Below are 13,713 nucleotides of genomic sequence, written 5' to 3' on the forward strand. Positions count from 1 at the left end.
ATGAAAATTATTCTCATCAGTTTGAAATTACCTGTGAAAAAGGTCGTCTTGAATGTGTTCATCACTATATACGCATCATTGTTCTCATCCTTGATGTTTCACTTCTCTGTATGTCATGTATAGACAAATGTAGATGTTTTATGTAAAAAAAAAGAACTTAATACTAATGTCTCCCACTTCAAATGAAAATACTTTTCTCTTGTCATTAATAATTATTCTGCTCCTATAACATCCTCAGGCTCCGTTGTCTCATGTATCAAATATATGTGAATTGAGAAAATTGTTTTTCCAAGTGTTTTAATTAATTAAAATCAGGAATAAATTGCAGGCAAAAAAAAAAATCATTTTGGTATTTTTTTATTTAAATAAACACTTCCGACTAAAACGCCAGAATCAACACACCATATAAACACACAAAACCAGCAGGAAAACACTCATAAAAAATAATAATCCATATCAGCAACAGCAAATTATGATACATCTTTACATTCAAACACTTATGGAGAGTTATAATATTTTCTGGTAATTATTATTTTGCACCCACCAACCCACACACGCACACAAACACGTACACACACATTACCCTCATTTCTGTGCGCACACGCAAACACATTCACACACGTAAAGCCACAGGTTTATCCCTTTGAAGTCAGTCAGTATGTATGATTGAGATAACCATTGTGCTACATGTGGACAACTTGGGCATACTTGGAATAAATAACAGCTAGCATCAGGTTACAAAATCATTATTCAGTCAGTGTAGATCCAACCTTTGGACATTTTTTTAGTTATTTGTTAAGCTCCATATTTTTTTCAAGACTTATAAAAACAGATTTCTTATTACAGCAGTGTTGTGGACTTGTATTTCAGGTGCTGCATCATTGGTATTTTTAGATGTTTTTGGACCATTTTGCTGATGTCTGTTTCACCTTTTTAAAATCTTATAAAGGAGAATGGTTTTAGGTTTCACTGTGTATCAGTGCAGTGCAGCAATAACTGAACACGAGAGGCAGACAAAACACAAACTGTAATGGACCATTCACCTTTGCATTAAAACAATGGATGAATCGCTCCATTTACAGAGGCCTGTAGAAGTTGAGCTAAATGATTCAAAACATGTAAAAACACTGAAATGGTCACAGGGAATAGGATTTAAATTGCAAAATAGTCGTGTTTAAAATGCACCACACACAGAAGCTCACTGGTTTCTGTGTTGAACTCTGATTTCAGACAGCCAGACGACTTTACTCATAAACCTTCCCGTGGCGACGATAAAAAAAATCATGATGCAGTACAGTAGGAGTCAGCGGATGTGTGTGGGTCCAGAGCAAGACATTCAGAAGTAGTCTCTTCTCCGAGAATCATCGCTTATGAAAGAAGGGTTCAACTGGGCTGGGTAAATGCATGAGTGGCGCGAGCCTGGCAGACCCGTGAACGGATACAGGCCATTTCTCTCCAGGTCGGAATTACGCAAAGCAGGCTGTGGGGAAACAATGCAGAAAATACTTTAAATATTTGATCTTGTTGAAATTATCAGCTGTACCAAAGAAGTGAATGTGCCTCAAAAAAAACAAAAAAACAAACAAAACAACTAAGAGATGGGGTGAAAAAATTGCCTATCGATAATGTTGACCTCTTCTTCAGGATTTTTTTTGTGTGCTAATCAGTCTGTGTGATAATGATGTGCGACTCTCTGTGTCGTAGCTGACTCAGAAACTGGAGTTTTACTCATTTGAACATTTCTCCCTGTTTTCCTGAAATGTTAGATTTTTTTTCTAAGGTATAGTGTTACATGTTCTTCTCAGCTTAGACTACATTCCCATACTTCTTCTTGAACCTTGAAACCTTGTTGGCCCCAGGAAAGGTTTTAATATTGTAAAATGAACACACAAAAAAAATCTACTTACAGAATAGTAAATGTCAGTCATCTGCAGCAAATTTTTTGTGCTGCCATTTTCCTGCATCTCAATGGTCTCTCTGCCCCACTCCATGGATATCCGGTTATTTTTGGGGAAGTCTGCATATGGCGACATCTGCATGTCTCCACTCTTGAAGATGATTTTATTGATGTCATTTTTGTCTTTCCTGAAAGGTTGACATTTTTAAAAGTGAAACTTACAGAAAACACAAACATTAGCCAGATAAAACTAATTAAATTATATTTAGATTTATATACAAATATACTTATATATATATTTTTTTTAGATTCTCTGACAAGGAGAGCCATCTTACTTGCAGCAAGTGACAATTAGAGCAATGATGAGGATGAGGAGGAGAGCGCCTCCTGCAGGTGCCACCACAACTGCAATCAGCTTATAAACTGTAGCGTTAAAATAAGAAAGAGATTTGCAATTATCAAAAAAATAATACCAATAACACATGAATTTGTTAGAAATAGACTGAACATTATTGGTCAGGTAGATCTACTTACAATTGGCACAATTGAAGCCCCCAAATCCAAAAGTGCACCTGAAAAGCAAACAAATTAAAGTTAACAAAAACTACTTTAGAACTTTAAACATTACATTTTACTGGTTTGACAGCACAAATAAACAAAGTTTGACTCACGCGACACATGTGCCATTTTCCAGCTTGTATCCATCCCTGCATTCTGAAATAAGACAAAATTGGCATTATTTTTAATCATTTAAACAAATCAAACTAAATATTCTGTTGTTCTTCTTCTTCAAGTGAGCAATTTATTTATCTGTCATTATTCTATAATGAGGAAGAGAGCTTACCTAGGCAGGATAAGTCTTCTGGGTTGTGTTTGTAATATCCCTGGAGACACTGGCAGTAAGCCGTGCCACTGCTGTCAGTGCAGGTTGAGCGCTCGGCATCACACTGGGTCTTCTGAGCTTCACATAAGCTCTCCACTGGAACACAATCAAGAGTCATTGTCAATATTAAATTAAAAGTTTATGTCTAAATCGTTTATATCTGTAACGGAGAATGTTGGAAGTGATGTTTTTCTAATTCAGATAATCTGTGATTCTCCACCAAGACAGTGGCCTGAATGCTATCTGTTGAGACTGGTAAATGTTTTTGGATAAACTCTGCCCCCTGGCGGCTATTTATATGTATATGTATGTGTATATGTATGTGTATATATATACTGCTCAAAAAAATAAAGGGAACATTTCACTTTAATTTTGTGTGTGGCTCCAAATCCAGGCCTAATAAGGTTAATAAATTTGATTTCCATTGATGATTTTTGTGTGATTTTGTTGTCAGCACATTCAACTTTGTACAGAACAAAGTATTCAATGAGAATATTTCATTCATTCAGATCTAGGATGTGTTATTTGAGTGTTCCCTTTATTTTTTTGAGCAGTATGTGTATATATATATATATATATATATATATATATATATATATATATATATATATAAATCAACTGCCCAAAGTAAACCTTCCAAGACATCCCAGAAAGAAAGAGAAGAAAGTAAAGCAGCTTACTGATCTTGATGATGGTGATGTTCATGCTAATCAACTCACTGTGGTAGGAGAGCTGATGCTGCAGGACCATTCTGCAGTGGGTCAACGACGAGCTGCAGTTGCTCAGAGACATCTGGATGCTGTTGTACACTTCAGTTGTCGTCACATCAGTGGAGATGGAAAACATGTTGACAGCCAAGATACGAGTCCCGCCCTGCTCTCTATGGGGAACAATTGCACTGTTTTATTTGTTGTACTTTTTCTTTTTTTTTTTTAGCAAATTCAAGTATTTTAAAATAAGCATCATCAACAGAATATGTATGTAAAAGTTGAAGTGTGCTGCAGACTTACTTGCTCCTTAGTGTTGAGCGACTATAACCTCGGAGGACCGACAGTGACACGTTGAGCTGAATGAGATACATTAAGTATTAACTATATAAGCAGTGATGATCCACGTTAAAGTGTCTTGCAAAACTATGTATAGCCTTGTATATTGTATTTACCTCAGTATTTTATATTTTGCCACATTATTTTTGCATTGTAGAGCGAGACTTACCAGCTGTATGATCTCTCTCTCATACATGGCCAGGTTTTTGAAATGATCATGTCTGTTAAAACTGAAAGTTCCCAGAAATGTCTTTACTATAGAAGGAAAAAAGAAAAGCCTGCAGTGAGCAAGCTGGAACAACGTCAACAAAACCATAAAGTGGACTGATTTGTGTTTCAGGATCACCTCTGGTGCACGTCCGTCCATCCTCAAGATGATAGCCGAGTGGACATTCACAGTTGAAGGAGCCGTTTGAGTTTAAGCACTTGGAGCCAGTCGGGCAGGGGTTCTGCTTACACTCATCCATATCTGAACACAGTAGGTGCAAAAAAAAAAAAATACAATATAAGAGGAACTCTTTTTGACCTGTAAATATCAGTCATGTTCTTCGTACTCTGCAAATTTGTTGTGATCGTGTAAACATGACATCACCTTGGTCGCAGGTGGGTCCTGTCCAGGCCTTCTGACACTGACAGATGAACTCTGGTCCCTTATAGCTCACACACATCCCTCCGTTCATGCAAGGGTTCGACAGGCAGGGATTTCCTGGCAGTCAGGGAGGTCAGAAAGCATATTGGCATCAAAACATTCTTTTCTTTTCGTTTCTCTTCTTTTCTTTCCTTTTACATCAAATCTTTTTTTATGCTGTAAGGCATAGTACAGCATAACTCTCTATGTGCACAAAGGATGCCAGTCCTATTTTTAGGATGTTTCTTCTAAAATGCATTTATAATAAATGAAATGTAGCAGCTTTCTAATTTTTCTTTTCAGATGTAATAGGTCTGCTGTTTCAGTTAGGATGTAAGGCAAACTGGCTGCAATACGTGCTTTCACCACAGGACGTCGCTAAAAACCTACAAAGATGAACCTGAATTTATGAAAAATTGATCACTTTAACCTTAAGAGTTAAAATCGACAATTAATCAGAAAATTTAACAACTTAGCTTCAGTTTATGAAAAAACATTTTTTTTAAATGTTTTAGTCATTTTGTCGTGCATTTACAATATTTGTCATCTATCAAACTCAAATGCATGATGATTATTTAATAGGAATAGGAATATTTAACCTATAATCAGTTTTCTACAATTACAAAAAAATCTAAGCTGTTCAGCTGTCATATATATATATGTGTGAAACATTTGTACTTTTAACGTTACCCTCTATGACATACAAGACCTGATTTTTCTTTCAGTCAGGGAGGATAAGAACATGCTGTGCAAAGGTCACATCAGTGAACCTAATAACATCAAAGTGTGAGCGTAAATTAGGTCAGTAACTCACTTTGTGGCAGTCTGGCAGTTTGGACCGGGGTGGGCACCGTCGTCACTTCCAGCTCTGTTGCCCCTCCGTCCGTCTGTTTCTTGGTGGTGTGTACAACCTCTGTAGTCCTGGCAGGAGTGCTGTGACTGTGGGTGGTTTTGCTGTACTGACTTTGCGTTGTGGTGAGTCTTTGGGTCCCGGTGCTTGTTTCTGCCTGCGTGGTTGTAGCTTTTGTAGGAATGACCATCTTAGTTGAAGGCCTCTGCGTTTGGACTGCCGGGAGTGCCGCAGAGGTCTGCAGGGTCAGGGTGGGGGCTGTGGAGAAAGGTGAAGTGGATGGGACGGTGGTCTCTGTAATGGATTCTGTAGTATAGCTACTAGAGCTGCTGCTCAGCACTGCTGCTGATGTTGCTGGTAGGGAAGGAACAGTGGAGTCCATGCTATTGGTGGTAAAAGCAGTTGACTTAAAGGTGTTTTCTTCTGTTGTCTGTGGTCTGTTAAAATGAAGAAAATGTTGATTAAATCTCAAAAGTGGTTTTGTTTCTGAATTAACAAAATTTTAAATATGTGCAGTATCTTGCTAAAAAATACTTGTAGCCCTTAATCTTTTCTTCACTGATGTGCTCTAAGAAACCTCTGAGGCCTTCAAAGACCAGCTTTATTTATACAGAGATTAAATTTGACACAATCGGACTCCTTTTACATATTAGATTATTTTTGAAGGTGACCGGTTTACATATTAGATTATTTTTTTGAAGGTAACTGAGAGGCCTGAATACAAATGAAAACTTTTAATTTTTTTTTTCATCTGAAATAATGTGTACACCATGCATCATTTCCTTCCACTTTACTATTATCCACTACTGTTTTTCTACCACCAGCAGGGGGCGCAAATGCTAACTGAAATTGATTAGCTTCTGTGAGAACCAACTGGTAATTTTTTATTTTTATTTTTACCTCTCGGTGGCAGTGACTGGTGTAGGAGTGAGGAAGACCCCGGTAACCGTCCTTGGCACGTTTGTCTGAGTCTCATCCACTTCAGAAGAACTGCTGATTGTTGAGGGCACTGATGTCAAACCTGAACCCACGCTATCCTCACTGGTTTGGGGTGAAAGGCCTTCTGTGCCTTCCTGGTTCTGAGTGTTGGGGCTCTGGGCTCCAGTGGTCATCTCTGTGGACAATCCAGCACTGCTGCCAGAATCCTGATCCGTCCCAGAGGCATTTATTGGACCCTCTGAGTGTGAAGTGAAAGGAGGGGTGGAGGAAACAGGTGCGTCTGACTGATCAGTGCTGGGCTCTGTCACCCTGAGAGGTGGAGTTGAGTTAGATATCTCCTGAGATGTTAAAGAAAGCTGATGCTTTGTGGCGTTAGGTTGTCCGGTTAAACCCGGGGTTCCGCTGGCCACTGCTGGACCATTAGTTTCAGAAAAACTCCCAGTCACTCTCTGGTCTGTAGTTTCTCTCCCATCAGTCCTTGTAGACGGGGCGCTTTGAGTATAACCCTCGGTTTCCACAGGCCTGGGAGGGACACCCCAGGTGGACGGAGGCTGACGGGAGCTCGAGTCCTCCGTAAATGCCGATGAGGTGCTGTTGTTAGAGGAGGTAACAGAGAGCAGGGTTCTTTCCCCAGCACGGCTTACAGTTGTTGTGTAGGTTCTGCCGGTGAGTGTGCCGGTCTGTGACACCGAAGACGTAGCGTCCCCCAAACGGAGCGTCGTATCCGGACTGTCCTGGGACATGGTTTCATCCTCAGGAGACAGCCAGGGTTGGTCCTCCATGGACACAGAGTGGGAGATTACTGGCATCTGGTTTGTGTTAGTAAAGCCACTGCTACTACTGACAATGCTACTGCTACGAGTACTACTGCTGCTGATGTTACTACTATTATTACTGCTGCTGCTACTACCACTACTAGTACTACTACTACTACTACTACTGCTGCTGCTACCACTACTAGTACTACTACTACTGCTGCTGCTACCACTACTAGTACTACTACTACTGCTGCTGCTGCTACCACTACTAGTACTACTACTACTGCTGCTGCTGCTGATACTACTGAACTCAGTGGTAGTTATAAAGGAGGTGGTAAGTGGCTTTGTGGACAGATTTGTGGCCTCAGGAAACCTGCTGCTTTTTTCTGTGAAGGCTTCTGTCTGCTCTGTGTCTGCAAATACAGAAAAAAAAAAAAAGAAAAAGCTAAAGATTAATTTTCTCATTGTGTGCTTTCTGAAACAATAAGACATAAACTTGTAAAGACTAAGCTGCACCAGGTTTGATAATCTGAGTAATTAATTTTTCCTAATACATTTTTCTTTTTTTTTTTAACATTATTAGTCAAACTTCTAAAATACATTACACTCCAGATTTTTCAAAGAAACCTGAATTCACTAAAACAAATTCATAGAAATGCTGTCATGATTTAGTCAAATCCTTGAAATTTTGGTTTCGCAGCCATTTAATAGTGCCCAATAGAGGGCGCTCACCAGGAAGCCTGGGACCTGTGGAAGGAGCAGACAGCGAGAAGATGCTGTCAGGGTGAACAAAGTGTTTTGTATGGGCAGTAAATTTTGGGTGGAGAACAACTGGCAGCCAGTTTGTCTACTCCTAACAATGGCTTGAAGTCCTAAATATGGAAGTGACTGTCTCTGCTGGGAATCTGCCATTTCCTTCCTAAAGCTGAGTGAGCACAGGGCGATTGGCAGAAACCGGCAAAGCATGGATCTGGGAGTGTTTTCATTGTTCAAAGGTCTCTTTTAGGCTGGTTAAAAATGGATTGGTCACATATAAACTCCCCGAACACAACCAGAAACGAAAAGAATGTGACGACAAGGACGCCATTGCTGATTTGGGGACATTTTTGTGGCATTTTGAAGTTGACAGTTGAGAATCAAGGGCGGCATGAAGAGGAATGGTATGCAGCAAAGGTCCCCACCTAGAAACATTGTTCCATGTTGTATTTAAATTACATGACTCTTAGTATTACCCGCAGAGCATTATGGGGTTGACATTCAGTTAATTCATTACTTTGTTCAGAACACAAGATGAGCTGTAAATTACATTTTGGTTAGAGATGTAATTTTTTCCAGCTGAAATAATACAGTAAATGTGGAACCTTAACAACTCATATGACCTACATGTCAATTAGCATTTTATTTATCTGTTCTGACGTTTACCAACTACTTTCCATTGTCCGCCAAATGCTCCACAATTATTGGCACCCGTGTTAAAGACATGTAGCAACCCTCAAAATAAATGAATCTTTTATTGCTGCATCATATTCCAGCCTTTATTTTTACTATGATTAGTGGTATACCTCAACAATCCCTATGAAATAAACACATTTTTATTTGTTTTAGGATTTACCTCCCATAAATTGGCTGTGTGAAAATGACTACTTGCCTAAACTCACTTTGAGATAATATTTGTTGCACATTTGTGCTATATAAATAAACTGAACCAAACCAAGGAAGACGAAATGGCTGGAAAGGGTCACTTAAGAAAACTGCATCAAATTCTTGAGTATGAGATTGTGCTACTGCAAAAAAAGATTAATCTAATACAGGCTTTTCCAATATAATTACCCCTTGGGGTAACAACTAAACACAGTTAGTGGCCTGGCGCGAGTGAGATTTCTTTCTCTGCTTATCTCTCTGGTCTTGTGTGGTCTGACAGCCTTTTATCTGGTCTCCCTCCAGGACTGAGTAAAGGGGTTAGCGACGGTGCCACAAACGGCTCCCATACAAAACTTATATAAAAGGTGGATTCAGCAGCAGAACTGCCTGTCTGGTGGGAAGCTACGGGGATGAGAAAAGGGGTCATCAGACTGTTTTTCCCTCTGCATGTGTCACTCTCAATAATTCATTTTTTTTTTTGTCTCTCTCTGGATCCATTCTGGGAAACAAAACTAAGACTGGAACGTGGTGCTGGCAGAAAGTGATGGACACTCCCAGATCACTCTGCTGTTTATCTCTTCGCTGTTAACACAGTTGTCAGTGTTGTGTCTTCACATCTGACGTGCTTCCGGAACCGTTCTCTCTGGTTCAACATGTCCGTCTTCCTTAGTGACAAATTATTAAAAGTGCTGTGAATAAACAAGTGAATCTAAATTGTGCATACATTTTGTTGCCCGGTGGTTCAGCTGTGACCAGAAAGCTGCAAATGTTGATGGTCAGCTGCAATATGACCATGACCTTGAGGCTCTGTGTTAGTCATTGTAGTCTTCTCCTTCCTTGCAGCATCCATGCTTTCAAGCGCAGCTCAGAGTGAGGGCTTCAGTGTTATGAAACGTTTTGGGACGGCTCCCACTTGGACCGAGTGTGACTGCATGAATCAAAGAGGGTGTTGGTGGGAATGTCTGAAATATCTCGCCAAACCCACACAGGCCAAATAAAACTAGAAACACATCATCCTGATTACCCGGCCTCAAAGAGCATACATAACAATAAAAATTGCCGTAAAAAGACATCAATGCGTTTAGCCTATGAAGAAATATTACCCAAAATAAACATACATCATTAAATAAGAAAGGCATCCAGATTTCAGCACTATTTTTGCTGCACAATCAGGGAGATCATTTTAATACCAAGCTGGACTATATTAGGAATTCCTGCAATATTTAATATAGATTTTGACAATGTCTAATCTTAAATGAGACTAAAATTGACCTATTTTATTTTAGGTTTGCCAAACTTATTTTTATTTAGAGAATAATGAGAAAAATACATTTTTGGTGATTTTATTTTTTAAACGTTACTCAAAGTCAGAAGTTTATAGATATCTTACTACTAAAGACTTGGATCAACTATTTTGTGTACCCTTGCACATGCTGCAAACAATAATTTGCTGGATGTTTGGTCAATTGCTCCTGACAAAAATTGACTCGACTCGGTTGTCGACTGTGTCACTCACATGTCTTTTGAGCTCTACTCAGAAAAAAAAAGGCAAAAAAACTAACTTTCCAAAGAAACAAGGCCTTAGTCAAAAGAAAAAATAAATATAAAAAAGGTTTGTTGCTGTTATGATTTGGGTTACTATCCATTTGTGAGACCCATTTGTGCTCAAACTTTAACTATCTGGTTGATATCTTGAGATGTTGCTTTGATATTGATCCACAAACTGTATATTCTTGTGGTAGCAGCCATTTTGAATGTGCAACAATACCTCTTGTACAAAATGACACTATAATGTCACCAACCCCATATTTCACAGATGGGATCTTGTTTCCTCCAAATTTCACAATGGTGATTATGTCCAAACACTTCAGTTCTACTTGAACCAGGCCTCCACACAGGCCTTTCTCGTTGAGAGGACTTTCACTCAGCTACACTCTTTAAACACCTTCTTTAGTTCTTTTCTTGCACATAAGGTCTTGAACAGATAAAACTGCTATCTTCAGTCATGGAGGTTCAGAAATTTCTCCTGACATCATGGCCAATTTCTTTTGATTTTCCAGTGGTGTCACACAGGAAGCAGAGTGTTTGAAGTGTGCCTTCATTTAACTAAAATGTTTTTGAATCAATTCACCAAAAGTTAACAAAACCTTGATAACTGGCTTTCCAAGATTGAATTAAGGCATAATAATCTATCTTGCATTAAATATAGTAGCAGAAAGTTTTGTAGAAAGTAGAAGGATCTGAGACAGTATCCCATATTTGTTTTATTAGTCTGAAAACTAACTGTGAGCTAGATGATAGAATAAAATGCCCAATGGTTTGTGTGCAGGAAATTTGTCCCCAATTCCCTCAAAAGCAAAATAAATAAATATATTTTTAAATTATCATATGACTACATCTTCTGCATGTATAAAAGCAAAAACTCTTCAGGAATATGTTCTTGTGCGAGTCTTGTCTCTGCCAATTGACAGAGTACATAAACTACAGGGAATTAGAGTATGCTGCCCAGAGTGGAGTCATCTGAGGATGCTGCTCGGCATATTCATGATGTCATAATTGAGTTTCAGCTCTGTCTGCATTTTCTTTGTATTGGAAGAACTTCATCAAGTTCACTTACAGTACCTGAAAGGGACTACTTGCATAAACAGATACTTTATTAGTTAAATGCAAAACAAATTTCCTGCATTTAACTAATAATAGGGTTCAACAGTTTGCATACATTTTACTTCAAAACATACTTCTGAGTGCATTGGCAAAACATAATAGCATTCATGTAATATATGTTACATGCAGTTTTGGGGTAACGGGATGATACTCTGAGTGACCTTTCAGCTCATATTGGTACCGAACCCAAGTTATGTAGGTTTAACAAGTAAATGGCCACTTAACTAATTAAATGAGGGTGAAGACCCTCAGCTTGATAGCAAGTTTGACTTCAGATTTGCTGCTACACTGATTAAAGAATGTAAAAAACTTAAACCCTTTTCATTTATTTAATAATCTACACAGAGACATATCAGGCACACCATTCTGTTGGACACCACCAGGTGACTGAACGAACATCTTTAGCTAAATTCTAACCACATTTCTTTTTTTGTTAAATTTCTTATTAAAACAATGTGGTTAATTTACCTATTATTTACCATTAGACTTACAAGCTATACGACAAAAAAAAAAAAAAAAAATGGCGACTTCATTTTTGATATGACTTCTAAAAGTTTTTATTTAGTGAGAGACGTAAAAAATAATAATAAATAGGAGCAATTTGAGGACCACTTAATCAGTTTTTGATTTCTGTTTCTTTGTGGACAACACAAATAGAACCGGATCCAGCTTAGACAAATGCTATCATTATTCGCTCATTATTCATCATTTACGGTTTTAGTTCCGTTTTCTGCATAAAAGACAGCTTTAAATTTAATTTCATTCGGAATTTAAAAACACTCTTTCAAAAACAGCGTGAGGACAAGAAAATGTATTGGCTCCGTTTTTATTTATTTAGCTCTGAAACGACCTCATTGCTACAACAGGATAACTACCATTTATCACGTGTTTAGAGTGGTTCAGTCTGAAAGCAACACGCTCCCATGCTGTATCCTGAAGCTGTTGATCACTTTTGCATCACAAATTAAAAGCTACATTAGGAGATATGGTTTAACACTTTTGCATAAAAAACTTTCTATTATCTGCCGGACTCTCGTTCTGTGATCTTACCGAGGTGCCCCGCGGTAGCAGCGTCGGTTCCAGCCGTGTGTGTGAGCAGGAGGTCCCTCTGTGATGGTGATAAACTCTCGCTGGAATATGAAGTTGAAGTCCCACCGTTTTCGGTGTTGCTGGGTTCATCTGTGCCCGCTGAATAATACAACCCGTCCGTTACCGAATTCGTGCTGTTGTAGCCGGGGGTCCCTGCCCAGAGGGGCCCCGGCAGACCCAGCACCGACAGAGAGCAGAGGAGGACTTGATTCAAAAACCACGTTTCCATGACTTTTTTTTTTTTTTGAAAGACCCCCGAAGTAGCGGCCGCAAATCGATTCCGCCAAAACGAGTGGATGCCCGGGAGTCCTCCACCGGGGACACCATGGGACGAGCGCTCCTGTTGTTGGAGAAAGTTTAGATGGGAAACGTGTGACTCCTGCTGGAGGTCCGGAGGAGATCCGTAGTTCTGCTGGCGGGGAGCGGAAGATAACAGAGCCGAAGCTGCAGCCTGTTATCACGGTGGAGGAGCCCGGGCTCCTCCTCCTCCTCCTCTTCCTCCACATACACACCAACAGATTCAAGTCTGATTACTGAGCTGCCTGCAGGTGTCAGAAGTAATACCCTCGAATGATTCCTAATAAGTGATGAAAGTGAGCGCTTTAGGTTTACACTTTAGAGTTTAACAGTGTTTGAATAGTTATATTGAAGACAAAATGTGGGGGGAAAAATGAAAGCATCATGAGTTCATGATATCTGAAGTGAGGTTATATTAAGACATTATAAGCAGTGAACATCTTACTGACATAGCAGCCTTGGCATCCGCTTTTAGCACAAAACCAGATAAGTTGGATCTGAAGGTTGAGGGCCAAGATCAAAATGTGTTGAGGGATGTTATGTAAAATCAACTTTTTTTTTAGCTTTGTATCATGATATAATGTTATCCCCTCATACCTGGAGTGTTTTAATTCTTTCATGCATGTTTGAAAAATCTTTGAACTTCCCATGACAGCCATTTGAGGGTGCCTACTCATTTGAAAGCACAAAGCCCTGCTTATTTACCCCCAAGCTCCATGATCATTTTATGGGTAATAAGGCTAAACTAAAAAAAGTATTCATTAAAAAGAACTAATTTCTGGGATTTACTTGGTGTAAAAAATTTCTATTTTATTTGATTTATAAATACTCTTGCTGGACACAGGCCTAAACATACAATCTCGGTTTCAATATTTGAATTACACCATTATGTGTTGGAACAGTCCGCCTCTAACAACCAGATCTGCAATATTGCCGCCTATAACAAAGCATATTAACGTGTTAGAATATTACAAAGTTCATATGTAAATTCAACTGACAGCCTTCGGAAAGACTGTATATC

The 13,713-nt window shown here is 39.0% G+C and overlaps 1 protein-coding gene across 1 annotated transcript; it reads right to left on the bottom strand.

Annotated features, from left to right (window-relative positions):
• Window positions 1-341: 341 nt before the first annotated feature.
• On the bottom strand, window positions 342-12,847 carry heg1 (heart development protein with EGF-like domains 1). The gene is made up of 15 exons (XM_007557112.2): window positions 12,357-12,847; window positions 7,211-7,414; window positions 6,205-7,069; window positions 5,269-5,741; window positions 4,419-4,532; window positions 4,173-4,295; window positions 3,996-4,081; window positions 3,791-3,846; window positions 3,500-3,660; window positions 2,742-2,876; window positions 2,569-2,611; window positions 2,432-2,469; window positions 2,233-2,320; window positions 1,908-2,085; window positions 342-1,480 (listed from the first exon to the last, which is right to left on the bottom strand). The coding sequence occupies exons 1-15, from the start codon at window positions 12,622-12,624 to the stop codon at window positions 1,337-1,339; spliced, it is 2,976 nt and encodes a 991-aa protein (XP_007557174.1). The 5' UTR covers window positions 12,625-12,847; the 3' UTR covers window positions 342-1,336.
• Between the last annotated feature and the right edge of the window lie 866 nt (window positions 12,848-13,713).

Source organism: Poecilia formosa, unplaced genomic scaffold (genome assembly GCF_000485575.1).
Source record: "Poecilia formosa unplaced genomic scaffold, Poecilia_formosa-5.1.2 Scaffold84, whole genome shotgun sequence".
Taxonomy (NCBI): Eukaryota; Metazoa; Chordata; class Actinopteri; order Cyprinodontiformes; family Poeciliidae; genus Poecilia; species Poecilia formosa.

Bases quoted from the DNA above. Each gene is read 5' to 3' on its own strand.
- heg1 (XM_007557112.2), bottom strand. From the start codon at position 12,624: ATGGAAACGTGGTTTTTGAATCAAGTCCTCCTCTGCTCTCTGTCGGTG. The intron at 3,661-3,790 runs GTAAGTCTGCAG...TGTTCCCCATAG, and splicing joins CGCTCAACACTAAGGAGCAA to AGAGCAGGGCGGGACTCGTA. The intron at 2,086-2,232 runs GTAAGATGGCTC...TCAACCTTTCAG, and splicing joins CTAATTGTCACTTGCTGCAA to GAAAGACAAAAATGACATCA.